The 25,588-nt window shown below is 41.5% G+C and overlaps 3 protein-coding genes across 4 annotated transcripts in view; all 3 read right to left on the bottom strand.

The window, feature by feature from the left end:
- LOC117093598 (zinc finger protein 845) overlaps positions 1-4,373 on the bottom strand; it is a 146,678-nt gene extending 142,305 nt beyond the window's left edge. Inside the window, exon 1 of the mRNA XM_033228897.1 lies at positions 4,266-4,373. The gene's annotated coding sequence lies outside the window, so the exon portion shown is untranslated. The remainder of the gene's footprint in view (positions 1-4,265) is intronic.
- Positions 1-25,588, bottom strand: part of LOC117093629 (zinc finger protein 468) — a 170,675-nt gene that overhangs the window by 100,876 nt on the left and 44,211 nt on the right. Inside the window, exon 1 of one of the 2 annotated variants that reach the window (XM_033229031.1) lies at positions 4,266-4,363. The exons of the other annotated variant lie outside the window; for it this stretch is intronic. The gene's annotated coding sequence lies outside the window, so the exon portion shown is untranslated. Of the gene's footprint in view, positions 1-4,265; positions 4,364-25,588 lie in introns of those variants that run through there. 2 annotated transcript variants of the gene reach the window in all.
- On the bottom strand, positions 947-25,559 carry LOC117093615 (zinc finger protein 816-like). The gene is given in 6 exon segments (XM_033228968.1): positions 947-2,262; positions 2,265-3,089; positions 4,266-4,392; positions 15,963-16,040; positions 19,362-19,628; positions 24,952-25,559. Coding segments are annotated over 5 exon segments (2,178 nt in total). The 5' UTR covers positions 19,584-19,628; positions 24,952-25,559; the 3' UTR covers positions 947-1,336.

Genomic DNA, 25,588 nt, shown 5'->3' with positions numbered 1-25,588 from the left:
AACTAGAAAGGCAGGAACGTGGCCAAAGGTGGGGAGCATGAGTGTTATTACCATATTCCTGCTTGACCTTTACTGCCAACACCAACACAAATGGTCAGAGGTCCCTTATGTGAAAATCTTCATGATCTTGTGGGAAAACCCCAATTTTTGTAAAGACTGCAAAATAGGCTCAAAAATAAATAAATAAATAAAATGTTAAAAGGGCCAGTTGCAGTGGCTCATGCCTGTAATTCCACCACCTTGGGAGGATGAGGCAGGTGGATCAGCTGAGGTTAGGAGTTCAAGACCAGCCTGAACAACATGGAGAAACCCCCTCTCTACTAAAAATACAAAAATTAGCCAGGCATGGTGGCGGTCACCTGTAATTCCAGCTACTCAGGAGGCTGAGGTAGGAGAATTCCTTGAACCCAAGAGGCAAAAATTGCAATGAGCCGAGATCACACCTCTGCACTCCAGCCTGGGTGACAAGAGCAAGACTCCATCTCCAAACAAAAAAATAAAATAAAATAAAATAAAAATAAATAAAAATACAAAAATTAGCGTGGTGTGGTGGCATGCATCACTATTCAGAGATACCCAGGAGGCTGAGGCAGGAGAATTGCTTGAATGCAGGAGGAGGAGGTTCCAGTGAGCTGAGATTATGTCATTGCATTACAGCCTGGGGGATAACAGAAGACTCCATCTCAAAAAATAAAGATAAAAATAAAAAACAGGCTGGGTAAAGTGGCTCAAGTCTATTGGCCAGGCTGGTCTCAAACTGCTGACCTCAAGTGATCTACCTGCCTTGGTCTCCCAAAGTGCTGGGATAACAGGCATGAGCCACCGCACCTGGCCCATTCTTCTTAACATTAACACTTTTTATGTCAATTAATGCTTGAACTCAATGTTAAGTCAACTCAAAGTCAAGTCAAAGTTGAATTGACTCTAACGTCAATTAAAGCTTTATGATTTTTTATATTCATTTTATTTGGAATAATTATCTCAAAAATGAATTTTCTGATGTTCTACATGGAATGACCACAGACTGAAGACCTTGCCACCCTTATGACATTGGTAAGATTTCTGTCCAATATGGATTCTCTGATGTCTACATCATGGATTTGCTGATGAACTACAAGTTATGAACGATGTCTGAAAAATTTGCCACATTTGTTACATTTGTAGATCTCACTTCATTATGGATTCTCTAATGATTTGCAATGACTGTAGCATTATTGAGGACTTTGTGAGAATCATTATATTTGTAAAGTTTCCCTACACCATGGATTGCTTGATGGTGAATAAGTGTTGACTGCGCTGTAAAGGCTTTGCCACATTCATTACACTTGTAAGGTTTCTAGCCAGTATGAACTCTCTGATGTTTTGCAAGGTTTGCTTTTTGATTAAAAACCTTGTCACATTCATTACACTTGTAAGGTTTCTCTCCAGTGTGAACTCTCTGATGTTGTGCAAGGTTTGTTTTTTGATTAAAAGCCTTGCCACATTCATTACACTTGTAAGGTTTCTCTCCAGTATGAACTCTCTGATGTTGTGCAAGGATTCCTTTTTGACTAAAAACCTTCCCACATTTATTACACTTGTAAGGTTTCTCTCCAGTATGAACTCTCATATGGTTTGCAAGGCATGAATCACTCCGGAAAGCCTTGTCACAAACCTTACATATGTATGGTTTTTCTCCAGTATGAATTCTCCTATGTCTTTCAAGGTGTGATCTGCGACTGAAAACTTTGTCGCATTCTTCACATTTGTAAGCTTTCTCTCCAGTATGAAGTCTATGATGACGTGCAAGGTTTTCTCTTCTACTAAAAACCTTGCCACATGCATTACATGTGTAAGGTTTCTCTCCAGTATGAAGCGTATGATGGTATTGAAGGGATGACTTCCGACTGAAACTCCTGCCACATTTATTACACTTGTACGGTTTCTCTCCAGTATGAACTCTCTGATGTTCTGCAAGGTATGAATTACTCCGGAAAACCTTGTCACAAGCCTTACATTTGTATAATCCCTTTCCGGTATGAATTCTCCTATGTCTTTCAAGGTGTGATCTGCGAATGTAAACATTGCCACATTCTTCACATTTGTAAGGTTTCTCTCCAGTGTGAAGTATATGATGGCACTGAAGGGATGTCTTCTGACTGAAGGTCTTGCCACAGTCATTACACTTGTAAGGTTTCTCTCCAGTATGATTTGCCTTATGAATTATAAGGGCTGAATGTCGACCAAAGGTCTTGTCACAGTCATTACACTTGTAAGGTTTCTTCCAGTATGATTTGCCTTATGAATTATAAGGGCTGAATGTTGACCAAAGGTCTTGCCACACTCATTACACTTGTAAGGTTTCTCTCCAGTATGAAGTCTACGATGGCATACAAGGGATGACATCTGAGTGAAGGTCTTCCCACACTCATTACACTTGTAAGTTTTCTCACCAGTGTGACATCTACGATGACATGCAAGGTATTGCTTCTGATTAAAGATCTTGCCACAGACATCACATTTATATTGTTTCTCTCTTGAATGGATTATGTGATGTCTCCTTATGAGTGAGCTATAATTAAAAGCTTTGCCACACCCATTATTTTGGCAAGGTTTTTCTCTCATGAGTGTTTCCTGTATTTGTGTGGATAATGAGGAATGGAGGAAATTCTTCCCATACTTATTAGAAATATGAGTTTTGAGCCTACCAGAAATTCTCTGGGATGTTGAAGCTGAGGAAGCACCACTGACAGACTTGTCTACTTGGTTACTAATTTTCCCTTGTGTCTGAAATATGCACAGTTCAGGCAGATGCGAATGAAAGCTTGATCCACGCTGATCTTTAATAGGCTTGTTTCCAGCATGCCTTTGATCATGTCGATCTGTACTACCAGTCAACTCTTTGGTTTCTGTCATAGGTGCTTCATGGCCATTTCTTTCAACTTCTTGCCACTGAAACTCAAAGTGATGAATATCTTTCTTGATTTCTGGGAAGCAAAAATCTCCAATGTGATAACTTTTACGTCTTTCCAATGTCCCTGTGTAGAACCCTTCTCCTGTATTACTGTGCTCATGTGATGAGAACTCCATCATGGATTTTAAAGAGCTATCTAAAAAATATAAAGACCAATAGTTTTCCAATGAAGTACAGATGGTAAATAATAGTTAATATTGAAATGTGTAAAAATGACACAAAAAGCAATACTTATTTTAAACTTCCCACATGTGATCTTCAAAGTTGAAGAACACCTTGTCTCAACTGAACATAAAAAAATTAGCCAGGCGTGGTGGTTGGTGCCTGTAATCCCAGCTACTCAGGAGGCTTAGGCAGCAGAATTGCTTGAACCCAGGAGGCAGAGGTTGCAGCGTGTGGAGATCACGACATTGCACTCCAGCCTGGGCAACAAGAGCAAAATTCTGTTTAGAATAAAAAAAAAAAAGAATTCAGTCAAGAGCCTCATATATATGAGGCAGTAAGCCTGAATTATTTCCTCGCTAGGAGGAATTTCTACAGCAGTGACTGCTACTTACAGAAGATGACCATTAGTTTATGTGATGAACACTGTCACAGTGCCAGTGAGAGACACTTCTGTGATGGTTCTCAAAAACCAGAACAAAAGGCCAAGTATGGTGGCTCACGCCTGTAATCCCAACACTTCGAAGCTGAGGTGAGCAAATTGCTTGAGGCCAGCAATTCAAGACCAGCCTGATCAACATGGTGATACCCTATGTCTAATAAAAATACAAAAATCATCTAGGTATGAAGGCATATGCCTGTAATTCTAGTTAGGCTGAGAGACTGAGGTACAAGAACTGCTTGAACTCAGGAGGCAGAGGTTGCAATAAGCTGAGATCAGACTCTGCACTCCAGCCTGTTCAACAGAGGGAGACTCTGTCTGAAAACAAACAAAGAAAAAGAAAACAAAACCAGAACCACAGCTGGAAACACTTGTCAGTCAGTGTCAGTGTCATGCTTTCTATCTCGTATCCTGGGCCATGCTGACAATTCTGCTCAGGGCTTCCAGGGACATCTCTTCCTAGAGCAGGATGATGTTCAACTGTATTAGTCAAAGTGTTCACGAATTTTCTGTTTTTATGTAAAACCACTCCACAGGACAGTCTCTAAGAAGCTACCCATGACAGAGAGGAGGGTCATCACTGCAGAAAACAATGGCATATACATCAAAAGCATGTATGGGGCAACATCACAAAAGAGCATATAAAACCAGAAAGAGCCAAGATAGACAAGAGCAGATTCCTCATGTCTGAAGGGAAATTTTCCTCACCCACAAACTCCAGGTTCCTGTAGTTCTCCAACATCACTTCCCTGTATAAAGCCCTCTGTGCAGGGTTCAGGCATTTCCACTCCATGAAAGAGAACTCTATAGCCACATCCCTGAAAGTCAAGCTTCCCTAAAATAAAAAACACATTTCAACAAAACATTGTGAAGGAGTATGTTATCGCCCTCACGTGAAATGAGAAAAGAGAAAATAAGTATTGATTGATCCAAGACTGTGTTCTGACAAATCCACATTAAGGTATGTTTGAACAATGTTTCTGTATAGTTGCGTTTTCTTGTACTTTTTCAGGATAGCTTTTAAAATCCCCTAAGTCACTGTGGAAGTCTCAGTTTTATGGACAATATAAAAAAATATATGGCCTGGCACGGTGGCCCATGCCTAAAATCCCAGCACTTTGGGAGACTGAGACAGGTGGATCACCTGAGCTGAGAAGTTCAAGACCACTCAGGACAACAAGGCGAAACACTGTCTCTTCTTGGGGCCCGGGCCGGGGGTGGTGGAGAATGAACAGACACGAGAGACAAAGACAAACAGAGAAAATGGCCGCCGCACCTAGAGCCTCCACCTCACTTTATTTATACTCCATAAATCCCACGTCAGCAAAAATAACACAATGCAAAACAAACTTTCTGCACCCAGATATAACCTTCTGTTTAGTTCTTTGTCTCTAAGTTCTTTCTTATTTTGTCTGCCTTCTTGGCGCCTACTAGAGTTCATTAAAAGTTCAACTAGAGATAGTATCCTTGACTACTGGAGTTCATTAAAAGTGCAACTAGCTAGAGATACTGTCATTGAGCCTTATCCATTCTTAGCATATTGTTTTTGATGGCCCCTGCATTTTCCCCTTTTTTGTTTTGCCTCAATCTAAGAAAGGTAGCCCATACTTGTTTCTGTTTTTTTCTTTGTTTTTGGATGCGACGGAGGGAGCATTGGATTACCAGGAGAAGTAGACTCAATCCAAGCGCCCAAAGCAATATACTTCCAGAGATTGTAGAAATCCATGTTTTCATTTGGGTCCATGGATTAAGAGCAGCAAGGCGTTGACCCAGCTCCTGTATAGTAGCTGCTCCGGACAATACATGTAATTGTTGTTGAAATGTTTTAGAAATGTTTTGAGTGAGTTCTTGGATGTCCAAACTAATATTTTTATGGCCTATTAATAATCTTTGGATTTCGGTCCAATTTTGAGAAACATTAAAAGGCACAGGTGTTACGCAAAATTGAGTGGAGTTCCAATCACATTGTAATGTTATTTGAGTACTGAGGACAGTGAGCTGATTTTCAAGCCACGTTAAGGCTTGCTCCACATTGTCCAATCTTTTAGCGAGTTGAGAGTCAATGTTCCGTTGTTGAAGCCACAACCGATGAGATTGCTCATGTCATTGCTGTACAAATTTAGCATTTTGTATGCTTTGATGTAGTGCGAGCCCTGCCACAGCCACAGTGGAGGCAATGGCAACAAGGCTCATCACCAAGGCAATTATAAGTCCAAGGGCACGACGGGTCCGCTGAAGGGAAGTCCAAATATAAGTCTTAAGAGGTGATGCCCCCCACGGTCGTGTAAGGTTGACAGGTAGCCAAATTTTCTTACGAGCCCTGAGGATATAAATATCCCCCGTAAAACTGTGCCACCAGGAATGATTGAGGCAAGACAAAAATGTACACGTATCTTTACAATTAACAATCCCCGTATCATTATTCCATGTTAAATTTCCCGCTAACAATAAATAAGGCTTTCGGACACAAGCAATAATATATCGGGAGATATTTCGATGTAATTGAATATGAAAGGGGTTATTTGGGTTAGAAAGATTAAGGGACATATTTCCCACAAAAGTACTAATGGCATCACCTGTAGCTAATAATTTCCAAAGATGACTTTGTACTTGTAAAGAGTATCTAAGATGAGGCATAGGTGGCAACAAGCCTCCTTCACACCATACCAAAGTTTTATTACCGTCAGTAGCAATACTTGTATTTACCCGGTGCCATTTCAAAGGTATGTGACTAAATTTTGTTTGAAAATCACCATGTACACTCCAATCAATTACTTGTAGCCCATTATATTCTAATAAAATCCAGGGCTTAGTTCCCCGACAATGTTGCCACTCCAATACCTCAATATTAGGGGAAACCTCTGGAATAGGACAAAAAGGTAAGGAACTAGGAATAGTCTCATTAATATATACAGTATGATTATAATGAACACTTTTAGTTACAATAATAACAGTATTGGCAGCCACATGGCTATGATTATAGCGAACAGCCGAAGCTTCATACGATTTCTGGAGGAAATGAGGACTATTTCCCATGCAAATCGGAAGTCCTTCCACTCCAAATTGGTATGTGCTGTTTATTATTCCCGTTTCCCATTCTATGTTGTCCTTGTCCATATAGGGGGACGGCATCCAAGTAGTGTCATTGGTGAAAACCTTAACTTCTGCCTCCCCCCAAGTGACTCCCTGATACAAGGGTGGAAAGGGAATGTAAGTCCAATATTTATACAAAGCCTCACTAAGGGAAATAAGTCCCCCACTGAGGCACATCCAACAAAGGAAGAGATGCATGCTGAGTCCAGTTTTCTTTTCAACAGGGTTTCAATCGCCTTGTAGGAAACCACTCAGGTCCGCTCCCTGTAAGGACAAGAGCATAGCCCCGTCCCTGTTTTAGAACTTGTCCCTGTGCATACTTACCTTCTTCATTAGGATACCAAACCTTTAAATTGTCAGCAGGGACTATCGTCGAGGGAGGTGAGGAAAGATGAGTTACGGCAGCGGAGTCCTGCAATTGTCTCCATTGATTCAAAAAATTTAAGGTAAACAAAACCTTTAAAATCTGATTTCTGGGGGACTCATTTCCCCCTTTTTGTTTCAGTAGTTGAGTTTTTAAGGTTAAATTTGTGTGTTTAACGACGGCTTGACCTTGACTGTTGTTTGGGATATTGGTGAGATGTTGAATATTGTATTGTTGTAAGAAAATTTGTAACTTACGAGAAACATAGGCAGGGGCATTATTAGTTTTAAGTATTAGAGGAATGTCCATGATGGCAAAACAAGTTAAGAGATGAGTAATAACAGAATTAGCTTTTTTAGATGGCAAAGGAGTTGTCCATTGAAAATGAGAGAAAGTATTAATGGTATGATGAACATACTTTAATTGTCCAAAAGAAGGGACATGTGTGACGTCTAATTTGTCAAATTTGATTAACTTGAGTACCTTGTGGATTAAACCCAGGATGGAAAGATGGAATGTTTAAAGAAGTACAAGAAGGACAAGCTCGAATAAGAGAACGAGCTTGTTTACAAGTTAAATGAAATTGTTGTTGAAGGCCAGAACTATTAGTGTGATGCAGAGTATGTTTTTGTTTTGTAGTCTGTAGGTGGCCGATTAAAAGTGAATTCAAGGCCGGGCGCGGTGGCTCAAGCCTGTAATCCCAGCACTTTGGGAGGCCGAGACGGGCGGATCACGAGGTCAGGAGATCGAGACCATCCTGGCTAACACGGTGAAACCCCGTCTCTACTAAAAATACAAAAAACTAGCCGGGCGAGGTGGCGGCGCCTGTAGTCCCAGCTACTCGGGAGGCTGAGGCAGGAGAATGGCGGGAACCCGGGAGGCGGAGCTTGCAGTGAGCTGAGATCCCGCCACTGCACTCCAGCCTGGGCGACAGAGCGAGACTCCGCCTCAAAAAAAAAAAAAAAAAAAAAAAAAAAAAAAAGTGAATTCATTTGAGCATTACCATGAACTAGCGGTCCAGGAAGTTGAGAATGAGAACAAAGATGAGTGATGAATAAAGGAACTTGACGTTGGCTTAAAGTAGAAGACAACAAAGAAAAGAGTTTTTGAAGAGAAGAAGTAGTACAAAGAGGTAGAGTGGCTTGAGAAATATAAGAAGTAACATACATGGCGTATTGAGAATTACTAACAATGTTACAACTGGTGGAAGGGAAATTAAGTAAGACCATGAGAATAGTAAACAATTTTTTTTGTTGTACCGAGGGATAAGAATAAACTGTAACTTGAGATTGATGAACACTTTAATATTTAGTTTTACCATTACTACTAGTATTAGTGAAAAAAGTAGGACCTTGAACAGGAAATATAGATATTGGTGAGAAGGGCAATACAGAATGTTGCCTAAAGAATGAAAAAATTGGAGACTTAGGATATTGTGTAGAAAATTGTATGACAAATGAAGTGTAAGTAACTTGCCAAGAATTAGAAGTGGCAAGAAGATAAGTAATTTGACTATGAGTAAATTGAGAAATAATGAAGGAAGGATTTTTTTCCCAGAGTTGTTGACAGTGATGTTGTTTTTTGATGATTAATTTAGTTAAATGATTAATATAAGTAGTTAAGTGTTTAGATGTTTTGTTGGACAAAAAGATTTATTTTAACGGCCGATTTGTTTGATGAATTATTTTTGTGGGATAATGTAAAGTATGAAATAAACAAAAGGAAAGGGGAATGTCGGGAAGGATATAATGTAAATGGGCTTTTTGAAGCTGTTTTTTTTACCAGTTGGACTTTTTGTAAAGCCAAAGGAGATAAATGACGTGGGCTGTCCAAGTGACTGTTTTCTTTTAGAATAGAAAAAAGATGTTGTAATTGATACGTTGGTATTTTTAAAACAGGATGTATCCAATTAATGTTTTTTAAAAGTTTTTGAAAGTCATTTAATGTTTTTAAATGATTACATTGAATTTGAATTTTTTGGGTTGAATATTTTGTGGTTTTAAGGCATAACCTAAATATTGAATAGGAAAATTTACTTGAATTTTTTTTGGGCTATATTAAGTGAGTATAAAGAAAGCTGAGTTTGTAACGATGCGAAAGCATCTTGTTTTTTTTAGTAGGTGTAGTAAGAAGAATGTTATCCATATAATGATATAAAAGAATAGAAGGGTGACACTTTTGAACAGGATTTAGAGTCTGATGGACAAATTTTTGACACAAGGTAGGGCTGTTTAACATTTCTTGAGGTAAAACCTTTTACTGATATTGAGAAAGTGGCTGAGAATTATTAAAAACAGGGACAGAGAAGGCAAAATGCTTACAATCCTTTTGATTTAAAGGAATAGAGAAAAAACAATCCTTTAAATTAATAACCATGAGTAACCAATATTGAGGAATCACAAAAGGGTTAGGAAGGCCAGGTTGTAAGGATCCCATGGGTTGAATACATGTATTAATAGTACGAAGATCTGTTAATAGTTTTTACTTTTTATTTTTATTTTATTTTTTTACATGAAGACAGGGGAATTTCATGGAGAAGTACTAGGCTCTATATGGCCTAAGGATAATTGTTTTTGAACCAAGTTTTTTAAGGCCTTAAGTTTTTTACATGTTAAAGACCACTGTTTAATTTATATAGGAACATTAGTTTTCCAAGTGAAAGGAAGGGCTTGAGGCTGCTGAACAGTGGCTACATGTTTAAAGATTTTTTAAGGGGATTGTGGCCCATGTGGAACATCATATTTTTGGCAGAATTAGAGACATGAGGAATAGAAACAAAAGCTCCAAATTGTTGCAATAAATTTTGGCCCCATAAATTTAGGGCAATAGGAACAATATAAAACTGAACTTGGGCCATTTGACCATCCGGCCCTCAACAATTTAAGGATTGAGAACTTTGATATACCTCAGAGGCGTAACTTAATTTTGTAAGAGAAACAGCAACAGGCTGTTTAGGCCACTGTAAAGGCCATTGATTAGAGGCAATAATGGAAACGTCAGCTCTAGTGTTAACCAAGTCCTGAAAAATTTGTCCCTCTACTTTGAGGGGAAATAAGGGTTTTTGTTGAGTTACTAAAGTTTCCCAAAAAATATGTTTACCCGTGTTTTTAAAACCTCCGGTTCTTTCTTGCCTCCGTGAAGGAAACTGAAAATAGGGTAGTACAAGGAGTTGTGCAATTCGCTGCCCCTCTTTCAGGGATATAGGTTTATGAGCCTGAGCCATAATTTGAATTTTCCCTTTATAATTATAATTTATAACACCCAAATGAACTTGTAAACCCTGTAAAATGCTACTACTGTGTTCTATAAGTAATCCAACAGTATGTGGAGGTAATGGCCCAAAAACACCTGTAGCCAATTTAACAATCCCCATTTTTGGGGTGAGTTTGATGGCCTGTAAAGTCACAACATCAGCAGCAGCGCTACCAGAAGTAGCAGAAAAAAGCTGAGCTACTAAAAATTGGGAGTTAACATTGATTGAATGGCTTGTTGATGTTGGACCCCCAAGCTGACTGGAAATTGTAAATGAAGAGGGCTTGTATTGTTGTTGTTGTCCCAAGCTGAAGGGCCCCTTTGTAAGTTTTCTGATCCGGAGGTTAAAAGATTACCATTTTTGTTCACCTTAGTGTGACATTTATTAGTCCAGTGTCGCCCTTTGTCGCAACGACGACAGGGCTCAGTAGGAAGCTTTTTAAATTTTACTTTGGAGGAGTCACTCCTATTAGATAACTTACAGCACTTCTTTTTAAAATGACTGGTCTTTCCACATTGGAAGCAAACTCCCTTTTTTCCCATGAATGCCTTAGATAAAGCTCCAGCAAACAACTGAGCGTTGTAGGCAGCCCCTCCCACTCCTGCACAGGCTCTAATAAAATCTTTTATTTGTAAGTTTCCAGCAGCTTTTAGAGGACTCAACAACCTCTGATATTTCTGATTAGCATTTTTAAAAGCTAGTGTGGTTACTAGGATTTTGCCTGCTGCCCCGTTACCCACAGTCTTTATTACAGCATCTTGGAGCCGAGCAACAAAATCAAGATGAAGTTTATTGGCACTTTGCAAAACCTTAACAAAAGACAAGGCAGCTTTTCCCGATGATTTTACTTTACACCAACCCTTTAAAAACAGTCCTTTAACTTGTGATAATGCCATATCATCGAGTCCAGATTGAGCCGCTATGGTAGCAAACTGACCAGTATCTGTTAATTGCTCCTCTGTTGGCCCTGGAGGATTTTTAGCAGCAATACGGCGGGCCTGTTTTTTAGCATCTTTCAGCCACCAACTGTGTAGCTGAAGCCACTGAGAGCGGTCCAAAACAGCCTTCCCCAAAGTCTCCCAATCAAGAGGCAAAAACAAATTCTTAGAGGAGAAAGAATCTAGAAGCCCCATGACAAAAGGAGATTGAGGGCCATAATTAGCAACAGCTGCCTTCATTTCTTTAAGAAATTTAAATTGAAGAACATTATACTGCACATTTATACCCCTTGAGGAAATTGGTCATTAGGACCAAAAGGTTGCCTAATAATGGGGAACAATTGTAGAGGATCCTCATCCTCCGGAGAATCCAATACCTTAATTACAGCTTTAGCAGTAGAAGCGGGGACAGCAAAAACCGTGCCTGAACGAGGCAGCATTTCCACCGGAGGTGGCGGTGGGGGAAAACTGTCCTCCTCCTCCGCCTTAGGTACTGATGGGGGTGGATGAACCATGGGAAAAGTAAAAACAGGAGTGGGTGGAGGAGAAGGTTGAGGGGGAGATAACTGTAATTGTAAAATTTGTTGTAACAATTGAACAACTGACTGAAGCTCCTTTTGAATTTTTGATTTCTTTTCATGAGACACATTATCACACAAAGGACCTTCTCCTTCAGTTACAGAATTATCTAAAGGAGGGGAAACGGCTATCAGAGACTTCAAAGACTCCTCATCCCTGCCTTCTCCCTTTTCAGAGTCTGTCTCTAAGAGCTCCAAAGCCTGAGTAATAGAGGCACAAAGGGCCCACAAAGGTGCTGACATTACATCGCCGCGCTGATGCGCTTGACGAAGGGTCTTAACAACCTGTTGCCACTCTCGCTTATTTAATTGTACTTCAGTTTGATATTGAAACCAAGAGCAATGTTGTTTCACATGAGCAAACAATTTCCGCAAAGTTCTCTCTTTTGCATCAACCCCAATAGAAGTAAAAGCCCTTGTAATAATCTTAAATATTCTGAGGCCAAAGAACTGGAATTCCCCATAATGAAAGCTTAAGAAGGTTCCCCTTAACAATTCCCGGGTTTTACCTGCTCCTAGGGGGTTCCCCTTCTTGTTCCCCACTACTCACCCTGTGCACCCTGCTCGCTGCGCCACTTCTTGGGGCCGGGCCGGGGGTGGTGGAGAATGAACAGACACGAGAGACAAAGACAAACAGAGAACATGGCGGCCGCGCCTAGAGCCTCCGCCTCACTTTATTTATACTCCATAAATCCCACATCAGCAAAAATAACACAATGCAAAACAAACTTTCTGCACCCAGATATAACCTTCTGCTTAGTTCTTTGTTTCTAAGTTCTTTCTTATTTTGTCTGCCTTCTTGGCGCCTACTAGAGTTCATTAAAAGTTCAACTAGAGATAGTATCCTTGACTACTGGAGTTCATTAAAAGTGCAACTAGCTAGAGATACTGTCCTTGAGCCTTATCCATTCTTAACATATTGTTTTCAATGGCCCCTGCAGTCTCTACTAAAAATACAAAAATAAAAAAAACAAAAAAAAACCAGGTGTGGTGGTGCAGGCCTCTAGTCCCAGCTACTTGGGAGGCTGATGCAGGAGAATAACTTGAGAACAAGAGGCAAAGTTTGCAGTGAGCCAAGATTGTGCCATTGCACTCCAGCTTGGGCTGCAGAGTAAGACTCCATCTCAAACAATATATATATCTATATATAATATAGATTTTTATATATATATCTATATATAATATAGATTTATATATATCTATATGTATTTCTATATAAATATATATTAAATATATTATTAAATAATTAAATATATATTATACATATTATATATATACACATATATAAAATAAGTCTAGGCATGGTGGCTCACACCTGCAATCCCATCAATTTGGGAGACCGAGGTGAGTGGACCACTTAAGGTCAGGAGTTTGACACTAACCCCTCCAACATGGCAAAACTCCATATCTACTAAAAATAAAAAAATTGGCTGGGCATCGTAGGGAGGTGCCAGTAATCCCAGCTATCTAGGAAGCTGAAGCAGGAGAATCACTTGAACTCTGGAGACAGAGATTGCAGTAAGCCAAGATCACACCACTGCAATCCTGCCTGGGCAACAGACTGAGACTCTTTCTCAAAAAAAAAAAAAGTATATATATATATATATATATAGCAAATTATGTATTATCTACATAAACTGTGGCATTGGCTGCACACGGTAGGTCACACCTGTAATCCCAGCACTTTGGGAGGCTGAGGCAGGTGGATAACCTCAGGTCAGGAGTTTGATACCAGCCTGAAGAATATGGACAAATTCTGTCTCTAGTAAAAATACAAAGTTAGCTGGGAATGGTGGCGCATGCCTATAATCCACTTGAACCTAGGAGGTGGAAGTTGCAGTGAGCTGATACTGTACCACTGCACACCAGCCTGGGCCACAAGAATGAAACTCCATCTCAAAAAAAACACAAACAACAACAACAAAAAAGAAACAAAACAAAACTGTCAAGGACTCATGTGTCTTCATTCAGAGAAAGCTCCAAGGAGGATTTAAAAGAGTGAGCTATCTTGTTTTCTACCTTGGAAACATGAACATTTTCAGAACTTGCAGGATAAAATACCATAACAAAACATTCATCAGGCCAGGAGCAGGGCTCACACCTGAAATCCCAGAACTTTGGGAGGCCAAGGCAGAAGGATCACTTGAGGCCAAGAGTTCAAGACCAGCCTGGCCAACATGGTGAAACCCCATCTGTACTAATAACACAACAATTAGCCAGGAGTGTAGCACGCATCTGTAACTGCAGCTACTTAGTTGGTTGAAGCATAAGACTCATTTGAACCTGAGAGTCAGAGGTTGCAATGTGCCTCTACACTACATGCAGCTGACAGAGTGAGGCCCTGTCTCAAAAAACATGCAAAAAAAAAAAAAAAAACCCATTCATCAAATAATTTTTTCTAAAATCTCATAACGCTGTATGAATACATTTCTAAAGGTTTGTGCTGACTTGCCACAGAACCCTCAACAGTGATTCTCCACTGAGACATGGGAACGGATGGAAAGCTGGACCAGAAAGGGGATGCATAAGTGTATTTTTCTTTGGACTTTTACTACACAATACATATATACATCATGTGGTGTTTAAAATAAAAGAATCAGCCAGGTGCGGTGGCTCAAGCCTATAATCCCAGCACTTTGGGAGGCCGAGACAGACGGATCACGAGGTCAGGAGATCGAGACCATCCTGGCTAACACAGTGAAACCCTGTCTCTACTAAAAAAATACAAAAAAAACTAGCTGGGCAAGGTGGCAGGCGCCTGTAGTCCCAGCTACTCGGGAGGCTGAGGCAGGAGAATGGTGTAAATCTGGGAGGTGGAGCTTGCAATGAGCTGAGATCCGGCCACTGCACTCCAGCCTGGGCGACACAGCGAGACTCCATCTCAATAAATAAATAAATAAATAAATAAATAAATAAAATAAAAGAATCATTTAATAATAATGGGTAGAAAAAGAATGACTCCATCCTCTCTAACGACATAAGTTGTGCTGTTATGTCACAGCAAACTTATAATCATTTTTACCCAAAATGCTTGCTTCATCAGAGTGCCTGTTAAAAAAAAAGTCTCTGTGGGGTCAAAGTGCTGAGAATGATTTAAAGAATTCCCTGCAGTTAGATATTTATATTGATTAAATAATTTGAAGTCAATGATGGAATAAAGCTAACTCTATCACTGATATCTATATCCACTTTCCATTCTATTCCAAGACATTGGAAGTACAGAGTCTTGCTGGGCTGTCTCACACCTGCAATCCCAGCAATTTGGGAGGCTCAGGTGGGAGGAGCACTTGAGCCCAGGAGTTCGAGGCTGCTGTAAACTAGAATTGTGCCATTGCACTCCAGACTGGGCCCCAGAGTGACACCCTCTCTCTTAAAACAAAAGTTTGGTGTCAGAGACATATTGACTCACTAGTGTAGCTTCAAATGCATTACAAAATCAGACACAAAATATCTCCTCTAGTTTGCCTCCTTTTCCAGAATTTACCAGATACCAGTGAACATTAATGTATGACTTTTTTTTTTTTTTTTTTTGAGAGGAAGTTTCGCTCTGTCACCCAGGCTGGAGTGCAGTGGCGTGATCTCATCTCACTGCAAGATCTGCCTCCCGGGGTCATGCCATTCTCCTGCCTCAGCCTCCTGAGTAGCTGGGATGACAGGCACCTGCCACCACGTTTGGCTAATTTTTTTGTATTTTTAGTAGAGATGGGGTTTCACCATGTTAGCCAGGATGGTCTCAATCTGCTGACCTCATGATCTGCCCTCCTAGGCCTCCCAAAGTGCTGGCATTACAGGCGTGAGCCACCGCACTTGTCAGTATATGACTTTCATATACAGTTTCTCTAATATGGTCCAGAAAGAGCTAAATGTGCATCCAGATGTGGGCCCTGAACAATCCCTGCTGCCCAACATCACTGACAACACAGGGTCAACAGCCCATCTCCATCCATGTCTGGTGTGAGCCCTTCCCAGGGCCACACCTAGTGGAGCCTCTTCCCAAGCTCATGTCACTAGTTTATAGGAGATAGAATTTAAGTGAAGATGAGAGGAACAGAGAAAAGGCATGGGTGAGTGTGAACAAACCTGTGAGGTAGAATGCTTCACACTCAGAGAAGATTGGCTACTACAATACCTGGCACTTTAGAAAGCAGACAGAAGAATCCACCGAGGAATATCACTCACCTGAGGAAGAGCCATCCCTGGATCCTTTTCTTTGCTCTTCTTGGTGGCTTCCTCATGTAACATGAGTCTCTGCAAATCCTGTATGTGAAAAAAAATAAGAGATTTGATATTTAGAAACCATTCACTGTTAGGGTCCATGTGTTTCCTAAACAAAGGAATGAACACACAAGACAACACATGACAAGACATACATGGCGGCCGCCCCAACTGACACACTCTGCTTTATTTTATACAGCCGTTTGTGGAATGTTGCCAAGTCACAGGACATGTGCTGCTTCTCTGACCTTTCCTTGACTCGCAAGATCAGTAAACATTGACCAGTTCCCAGAGCCCACTGTTTGCAGCTGGCTCCTTTGTCCTTCCTGTTTGCAGAGAAGGAACGTCCTGCTTTGTTTGCAAGAGCAGGGCTTATCGGGAACATCTTGTTTGTGAGCAGGCAGTCCTCTACATCTCCCCCTTCTTTATTTACTGGTTTGAATTTCTTTCAAAACCATCATCACATGTTGGGCTTGCTGGGATTCGGTGTTTGCCCTTTGGCACCATTTCCAGCAGACTGTAAAAATGACAAAGGCAAAAACAACAATCAATACATTACTAGAAACAGAAGTCAGTAAAGTTTTTACAGGACTCATAGGGTTTAAAGATTTCAAGCTTTGCGCAATACCAGTCATTAAATCTGCACTGGTCGGCCGGGTGCGGTGGCTCAAGCCTGTAATCCCAGCACTTTGGGAGGCCGAGATGGGCGGATCATGAGGTCAGGAGATCGAGACCATCCTGGCTAATACGGTGAAACCCTGTCTCTACTTAAAAATACAAAAAACTAGCCGGGCGATGAGGCGGGCACCTGTAGTCCCAGCTACTCGGGAGGCTGAGGCAGGAGAATGGCATAAACCCGGGAGGCGGAGCTTGCAGTGAGCTGAGATCCGGCCACTGCACTCCAGCCTGGGTGGCAGAGCAAGACTCCGTCTCAAAAAAAAAAAAAAAATCTGCGCTGGTCAGCAATGGTAACTGATTATGAAATGTTTCCGAAATATTGTGTGTTAATTCTTGTATTTCCAGGGAAAGATTATCATTGCCAATTAAAAGCCTTTTTATCTCTGTCCAATTATGTACAGTGCCATTAAAAGGAACAGGGGTAATACAAAATTGAGTAGTATTCCAGTCACATTTTAACAAGGCTCGAGTATTTAACACTGTCAGCTGATCCCCTATCCAAGAAACCACTTGTTCTAAGTTATCTACTCGTTCAGTCAAATGAGCATTGATATCTCGTTGTTGTTGCCACAACAAGTGAGATTGTTCATGCCATTGTTGCACGAACTCTGCATTTTGGATACTCTGATGTAACGCCAGTCCAGCAACAGCGGCGGTGGAAGCAATGGCCATAAGTCCCACTACTGCTGTTATGACGATCCCAACCGCTCTCCGGCTGTGGTGGACAAGATCCTGCACTACTTTGTAAATTTGAGTTACCCCAGCAGATTCACTCCAGGTGCATGTCAAGTTCACAGGTAACCAGGTTTCTTTTCTAGCTCTTAAAATACATATATTGGAGTGAATCTCATTCCAATTATTACACCACCAAGTAGTATTTATACAGCTTAAAAATGTACAATTGCCCGTACCGTTAACTACTCCTGTATTATTATCCCATTTAAAGATTCCCGCTAATAACAAGTAAGGTTTTTTTTTTGTTTTTTTTGTTTTTTGAGACGGAGTCTCGCTCTGTTGCCCAGGCTGGAGTGCAGTGGCCGGATCTCGGCTCACTGCAAGCTCCGCCTCCCGGGTTTATGCCATTCTCCTGCCTCAGCCTCCCGAGTAGCTGGGACTACAGGCGCCCGCAACCTCGCCCGGCTAGTTTTTTTTGTATTTTTTAGTAGAGACGGGGTTTCACCATGTTAGCCAGGATGGTAGTAAGGTTTTTTAACACAAGCAATGACATATCTAGATCTGTTTTGATGTAAAGATATATGGAAAGGATTAGAAAGATTAGTGGTATTTAAGGACATGTTTCCCGTAAAAGTAGACATTGGTTTGCCAGCAGCTAGTAACTTCCATATATGACTTTGTATTTGTGAGGTGTTGGCCAAATGTGGCATAGGGAGTGAAAAGCCACCATCATGCCAAATAATAGTTTCGTTACCATCAGCATAAATGCTGTGATTATTTCTATGCCATCATAGGCTAATGTGGCTAAACTTAGTCTGAAAATCCCCATGCACACTCCAGTCAGTGACAAGGTATCTGTAATTCCTACCTTTTACCTCTAATAATAATCGTGGTCTACTTTTTTTACATCTAGTCTACTCTAATTGGGAAACACCTCCGGACACGTCAGGAATAGGACATAAGGATAATGTAGTGGGCAAGGTTTCACTAAGCAGAGCAGCATGATTATATTTAAAACTCTGGCCGGGCATGGTGGCTCAAGCCTGTAATCCCAGCACTTTGGGAGGCCGAGACGGGCGGATCACGAGGTCAGGAGATCGAGACCATCCTGGCGAACACGGTGAAACCCCGTCTCTACTAAAAAATACAAAAAACTAGCCAGGCGAGGTAGCGGGCGCCTGTAGTCCCAGCTACTCAGGAGGCTGAGGCAGGAGAATGGCAGGAACCCGAGAGGCAGAGCTTGCAGTGAGCTGAGATCTGGCCACTGTACTCCAGCCCGGGCAACAGAGCGAGACTCCGTCTCAAAAAAAAAAAAAATATTTAAAACTCTGAGTAACAACAATCATAGTAAAGGCAGCAGTGTGACTATGATTATAGCGCACAGCCCAAGCCTCATGAGAAGGATGTAAACAATGTGGACTGTTCCCAAGACATATACGTAACTCTTCCACCCCAAATTGATATGAACTGTTTACTGCACCCGTGTCTAACTCAGGATCCTGATTTTAAAAAGGTGATGGCATCCAAGCACTATCATTAGTAAATACTAAAACTTCTTTGTCTCCCCAGGCCACACCTTGATATAAGGGTGGAAAGGGAATATAAGCCCAATATGTGAATTCTCCTGCAGGGGCCATTGAAAATAATATGCTGAGAATAGATAGGGCTCAAGGACAGTGTCTCTAGCTAGTTGCACTTTCAATGAACTCCAGTAGTCAAGGATACTATCTCTAGTTGAGCTTTTAATGAACTCTAGTAGGCACCAAGAAGGCAGACAGAATAAGAAAGAACTTAGAAACAAAGAACTAAGCAGTAGGTTATATCTGGGTGCAGAAAGTTTGTTTTGTATTATGTCATTTTTGCTGACGTGGGATTTATGGGGTGTAAATAAAGTGAGGCAGAGGCATTAGGCGCGGCCGCCATGTTCTCTGTTTGTCTTTGTCTTTTGTGTCTGTGTCTGTTCATTCTCCACCACCCCCGGCCCGGGCCTCAACATTCTCCAGCTGTTACCTGGCAATTCACTACAGCTAGCATAGCCAGAAATAAGGTCAGTGAGGTTTTGGGCTGTCCAGCTTGTTGAACAACCCCTTCAGCTTCTTTAGTAAGCTTTTTCAGCTGACCCCATGTCGGGGGTTCCACTCGACGAGTTCCGAAGGTGAAGGTTCTCTGAGCACTCAAATTCAACTCCTGAAATGCCGCCAGGAAGCCCTCCTGCCGGCTCCTCTTCGCCATGGCACTGCTTCAACCATGGGGATGGGAACCATTCGTCTCTGGCACCTGTAGGAAGGAGAGCATAACCTCGACCCCATTGTAAAACTTTTTGTTTTAATGGCCGGGTGCAGTGGCTCAAGCCTGTAATCCCAGCACTTTGGGAGGCCGAGACAGGCGGATCACAAGGTCAGGAGATTGAGATGATCCTGGCTAATACGGTGAAACACCGTCTCTACTAAAGAATACAAAGGCCGGGCGCGGTGGCTCAAGCCTGTAATCCCAGCACTTTGGGAGGCCGAGACGGGCGGATCACGAGGTCAGGAGATCGAGACCATCCTGGCTAACACGGTGAAACCCCGTCTCTACTAAAAAAATACAAAAAATTAGCCGGGCGAGATGGCGGGCGCCTGTAGTCCCAGCTACTCGGGAGGCTGAGGCGAGAGAATGGCGTAAACCCAGGAGGCGGAGCTTGCAGTGAGCTGAGATCCGGCCACTGCACTCCAGCCTGGGCGACAGAGCGAGACTCCGTCTCAACAAAAAAAAAAAAAAAAAAAAAAAAAAAAGAATACAAAAAACTAGCCTGGCAAGGTGGCGGGCGCCTGTAGTCCCAGCTACTTGGGAGGCGGAGGCAGGAGAATGGCGTGAACCTGGGAGGCGGAGCTTGCAGTGAGCTGAGATCCGGCCATCGCACTCCAGCCTGGGTGACAGAGCCAGACTCCGTCTCAAAAAATAAAACCAAACAAAAAAAAAACTTTTTGTTTTAAATATTGGCCTTGTAATGAAGGATAGTACACCCACAAATTGCTAGCTTTTGGCTTTTCTAATGGTTGTTGACAATGTTTCACTGCTGCAGATTGCTGTAATTGGCGCCATATAGTTAAGAAACTTTAAAGTAAAAAGAGCTTTCAGAATTTGATGTTTTGGGGAATCTCATCCATTTCCCCCTGTTTGTTTTAAAAGTTGTAATTTTAAGGTAGCATTAGCTCTTTCAATAATTGCTTGACCTTGACTGTTAAATGGAATACCAGTGGAATGACGAATGTGGTATGAAGAGAGGAAGGCAGCCAATTTATGAGAGCAATAAGCAGGAGCATTGTCAGTTTTTAATTCAGCAGGAACTCCCATAACTGCAAAGCAAGTAAGCAAATGAGTCATAACAGAATCAGCTTTTTCAGAGGGTAATGGTATAGCCCATTGGAAATGTGACCAAGTATCAACTGTATGATGAACATATTTCAAACGACCAAAAGAAGAAACATAAGTTACATCCATTTGCCAAATGTGATTTTGTTGAGTGCCTCGGGGATTCATACCTGGACTTAAAAAGGGTGCAATAATAGGAGCACAAGATGGACAGGCTCTGACAACAGCTCGGGTTTGACGGCGTGTTATAGAAAATCGCCGTTGTCATCCTAAACTGTTAGTATGATGTAATTGATGTTCATCCTGAGCCTGTTGGACATTGCCAACAAGTAAAGAATCAATTTGGCTATTGCCAAAAGTTAAAGGTCCCAGTAAAGCTGAATGTGAGCGAATATGAGTGATAAAAAGGGGGGTTGTACAGGAAGTAAGAGTCAAGAACAATAAGGAAAATAGTTTTTGTAAAGGGGTTTTTGGGAGTAATGGTAAAGAAGTTTGAGAAATATACTTAGTCACATATACAGCATGTTGGGAATCACTAACTATATTACAAGTGGTTTGAGGCCAATCTTGCAGTACCATAAGAATGGCAAAAAGTTCTCCCTGTTGCACAGATTCAAATGGATAGTGAGAAATTCTTGAATTATCTGATGCCCAGTATCCAGCTTTTCCATTGCTAGAAGCATCAGTAAAAAAGGTGGGACCTTTAACCGGAGTATAAGAAATAGGATTGTAGGGCAGGAAAGAATATTGTTGTAGAAAAACAAATAATCTATGACTGGGATAGTGCTGAGAAAAGGAACCAGTATACCTAGCGCAAGCCACTTGCCATCCTCCACGAGTTTCCAGTAAAGATTCAATGTATTGATTAGATAATCGGGTAATAATTTTTACAGGGTCAGTTCCAAGCAATTGACGAGCTCTATGTCGCCCTTTAATAATCAATTCAGCCAATTTATCAATATGTGTAAATTTTTTTAATGGCTTTATTAGCCAAAAATAGCCACTCCAGAATGTTATTATCCTGATGTAAGATGGCTATTGGTGAATGAGGAGTATGAAAAAGACATAAAGAGAGTGGAAGATCGGGTATAATATAATCAAGGTGAGCTTCACTAATTCTGTTTTCCACAAAAGACAATTCCTCTTCTGCAGCAGGGGATAATTGCCAAGAACTGTTTAAATCCGAATCCCCTTCCAAGGTAGCAAACAAATGTTGTAATTTATAAGTAGGAATACCTAAGATGGGACGAAGCCAATTAATATGCCCCAACAATTTTTGAAAATCATTAAGGGTCACAAGTTGATCTCTCCTAATTTGAACCTTTTGTGGGTGGATTTGTTTTTCAGCCAATAGATACCCCAAATATTGAATGGGGAACTGAGTTTGTACCTTCTCAGGAGACATTTGTAAATTATAATGAATTAACTGTTGTTGTAAAACCTTAAAAACTTGATTTTGGAGGGTTACATCAGGGGTAGCCAATAAAATATCATCCATATAATGATAAATCAACACAGTTGGAAACTGATTTCTCACAGGATTTAAGGCCCTATGTATGAATTCTTGACATAAAGTAGGGCTATTAAGCACACCCTGGGGAAGAACCTTCCACTGATATCTTTGTGTGGGCTGCCCATTATTATATTCAGGAATAGTAAAGGCAAACTTCTCACAATCTTGAGGTTGCAATGGAATAGAGAAAAAACAATCTTTGAGATCTATGACCATTAATTTCCAACTTTGTGGGATAAGGGCAGGATTAGGAAGACCAGGCTGTAAACTCCCCATAGGTTGAATGCAAGCATTTACAGCTCTAAGATCAGTTAATAAACACCATTTTCCACTTTTCTTTTTAATAACAAAGACAGGGGAATTCCATGCAGAAGTACTTGGCTCTATATGTCCCTCAGCCAATTGTTCTTTGACTAACTCTTTTAAAGCCCCAAGTTTTTCTTTAGATAATGGCCACTGTTCCACCCAAACAGGAGTGGTAGTTTTCCACTTTAATTGCAAAGCTTGAGGCTGGTGAACAGTGGCTATGAGTTTTCCCATTGCATAGGCCACTGATCTAAACAAATGATAGACACATCCGCCTCCATGTCAATTAACCCTTCAAAAATGATTCCATTAATGTGCAATGAACATAAGGGCTTTTGATCAGAAACTAAAGTTTCCCAAAAAAACAGTTTTTCCTGTGCTACCGAACTCTCCCTGTCGAGATACCTCTCTAGATAGGAATGGAAAAAAAGGCAATAAAAGTAATTGTGCAATACTCTCCCCTACCTCTAGGCGCATAAATTGTGAGACTTGTACCATAATAAGAATTTCATTAGTAAAATCAGGATCAATGATTCTGGCAATCACCATTAACCCCCGTATATCACTGCTGCTTCGACCTAACAAAAGTCATACGTGTCCTTTTGACAAAGGGCCACACACTCCAGTAGCTAATTTATATACTCCTCCATTAGGAGACAAGGTATAAGGCTGAGTAATAGCTAAGTCAGCAGTGACACTCTGCTTAGTTGCCGCATAAAGCTGGGAAACTGGGGTAAGCTGTGCTATCCTTAAGGAGGCCTCGAATTCATTCCTTGATGTTGTAGGCCATTGCTCACTGGGTATTGTGGTAGGCTTGCATTGTAATTGTTGGGGCCCTGGCTCCCGTTTCCTGGATGAGGAGACAGTAAATTTCCACTTTTATCAGTTTTGGAATGACATTCATTTGTCCAATGTCGACCTTTGCCACAACCTTTGCACACCTCTGAAGGCAGCTTTCTGCCTTGAGGGATAGAAGTGTTCAATTTTTTATGACATTGGCTCCAGCAAATAATTGAGCATTATAAATAGCCCCCCCAACACCAGCACAAGCTCTAATATATTCATCTAAATTGGCCCCACTGGCCTTTAATGGTCTCAACAATTTTTGACAGTCAGCATTAGCATTTTCAAAAGACAATGTTTGTAACAAAATTTTTGAAGCAGGGCCAACACCCACAGTTTTCAAGACAGCATCCTGAAGACGGGCTACAAAATCCGGACATGGTTCATTTGCACCCTGTAAAATCTTCACAAAGGAGAGGGAAGATTTTCCTGCTATCTCTACCTTATTCTAGGCCCTTAAAAACAAAGTCTTGATTTGAGTAAGGGCGACATCATCTAGGCCAGCCTGAGCATTAAGAGTAGCATATTGGCCCGTGCCTGTGAGTTGTTCCTCAGTGGCTCCTGGGGGATCACGTGTAGCATTTTTCCTAGCCTGCACATGCGCCTCGTCCATCCACCAGCTGCGCAATTGTAACCACTGACAACGATCAAGAACAGCCTTCCCCAAAGTCTCCCAGTCTATAGGAATCATCAAATTTTCTGATGAAAAAGCATCAAGAAGACCAAGGACAAAAGGAGATTAAGGTCCATAGTTAGAAATGGCAGCTTTCATTTCTTTCAAAAATTTAAATTGTAAGGCAGTAAATTGGACATTATTGCCACCATTTGGAAACTGAGCATTAGGAGCAAAAGGAGCATGAATAATTGGAAACAGATCCAGCTCCTCAAATTCTCTTATCTTTTCCTTTTCTCCCTCCCCCAGTGGCGGGAAAGGCACTGAGAAAACTTTGCCAGACAAAGGTAAGGAAGCTGGGGGGTTGGAGGCACTGGAAAATCCCCTTCTAATGGGGCAGAAGGAAGAGAAACAGGGAAGGCTCGCAAAGGTGAACTAGAAGAATGTATCTGTAATATCTGTTGAAGCATTCCCATAATACACTGCATGTCAGAATTCCCCTTAGAAGAAGGAAGAGTTGGCTCTTCCTCCTCTCCCCCTTTTGCTACCCCCCATCCTCTGTTAACCTGGCATAAATGGGCTCCATTTCAGATTCATTTTTTCCCAAATCCTCAGATGCCTGTCCTCCTGTGGCTACATCACCATGCTCTGAATCAGTCTCAAGTAACTCTAATGCCTGAGTGATAGAGTTACACAAGGTCCACAAATTTAGAGGCATAGTATCCCCTAAATGGTGAGCTCTACGCAAAGCTTTTACTACCTGTAACCATTCTCTCTGATTCAGCTGCACTTTAGTCTGATACTGAAACCAGTAACAATGTGGTTCAACATGGGCAAACAATCGCTTCAAAGTCTTTTCTTTCACTTCTACTCCTATAGACAGCAACAGCCGTTGAAGCAGCTGCAAATATTCTGAGGCCAGAGAGGTGGAATTCCCCATCATTTTCCTGTGGGTCCCCCTGTTTACTTACACACCCGGGGTGCTCCCCCTCCAGTTCCTTGCTTTCTTGGAGCCATGGACCCTGCTCGCTGTGCCAGTTGTTAGGGTCCGCGTGTTTCCTAAACAAAGGAATGAACACACAAGACAACACAGGACAAGACATACATGGCGGCCACCCCGACTGACACACTCTGCTTTATTTTATACAGCCATTTGTGGAATGTTGCCAAGTCACGGGACATGTGCTGCTTCTCTGACCTTTCCTTGACTCGCAAGATCAGTAAACATTGACCAGTTCCTAGAGCCCGCTGTTGCAGCTGGCTCCTTTGTCCTTCCTGTTTGCAGAGAAGGACTGTCCTGCTTTGTCTGCAAGAGCAGGGCTTATCAGGAACATCTCATTTGTGAGCACGCAGTCTTCTACAATTCACTCCTTTCCTGTGACAAAACACACACATGGGGGACACCTCACCCGGGAGAAAGATGGTCCTCTGCTACCCACTGCACCAGAGATCATGCAGAGATAAGAAGGTTCCACAGCAAGACCTACAAGGGTAATTTTGACCTTTCAGATCTTGCTCCCCTCCTGGAAAAGTTCACACACACAGTGCAGCAGGATACAGATCTTCAGGCCACAGATCTGGCCCTAACCAAACCCCATGTAGAGCACA

Source organism: Trachypithecus francoisi, unplaced genomic scaffold, assembly GCF_009764315.1.
Source record: "Trachypithecus francoisi isolate TF-2019V2 unplaced genomic scaffold, Tfra_2.0 Lachesis_group12, whole genome shotgun sequence".
Lineage (NCBI taxonomy): Eukaryota > Metazoa > Chordata > Mammalia > Primates > Cercopithecidae > Trachypithecus > Trachypithecus francoisi.
This window is presented reverse-complemented; position numbering and strand designations above follow the sequence as displayed.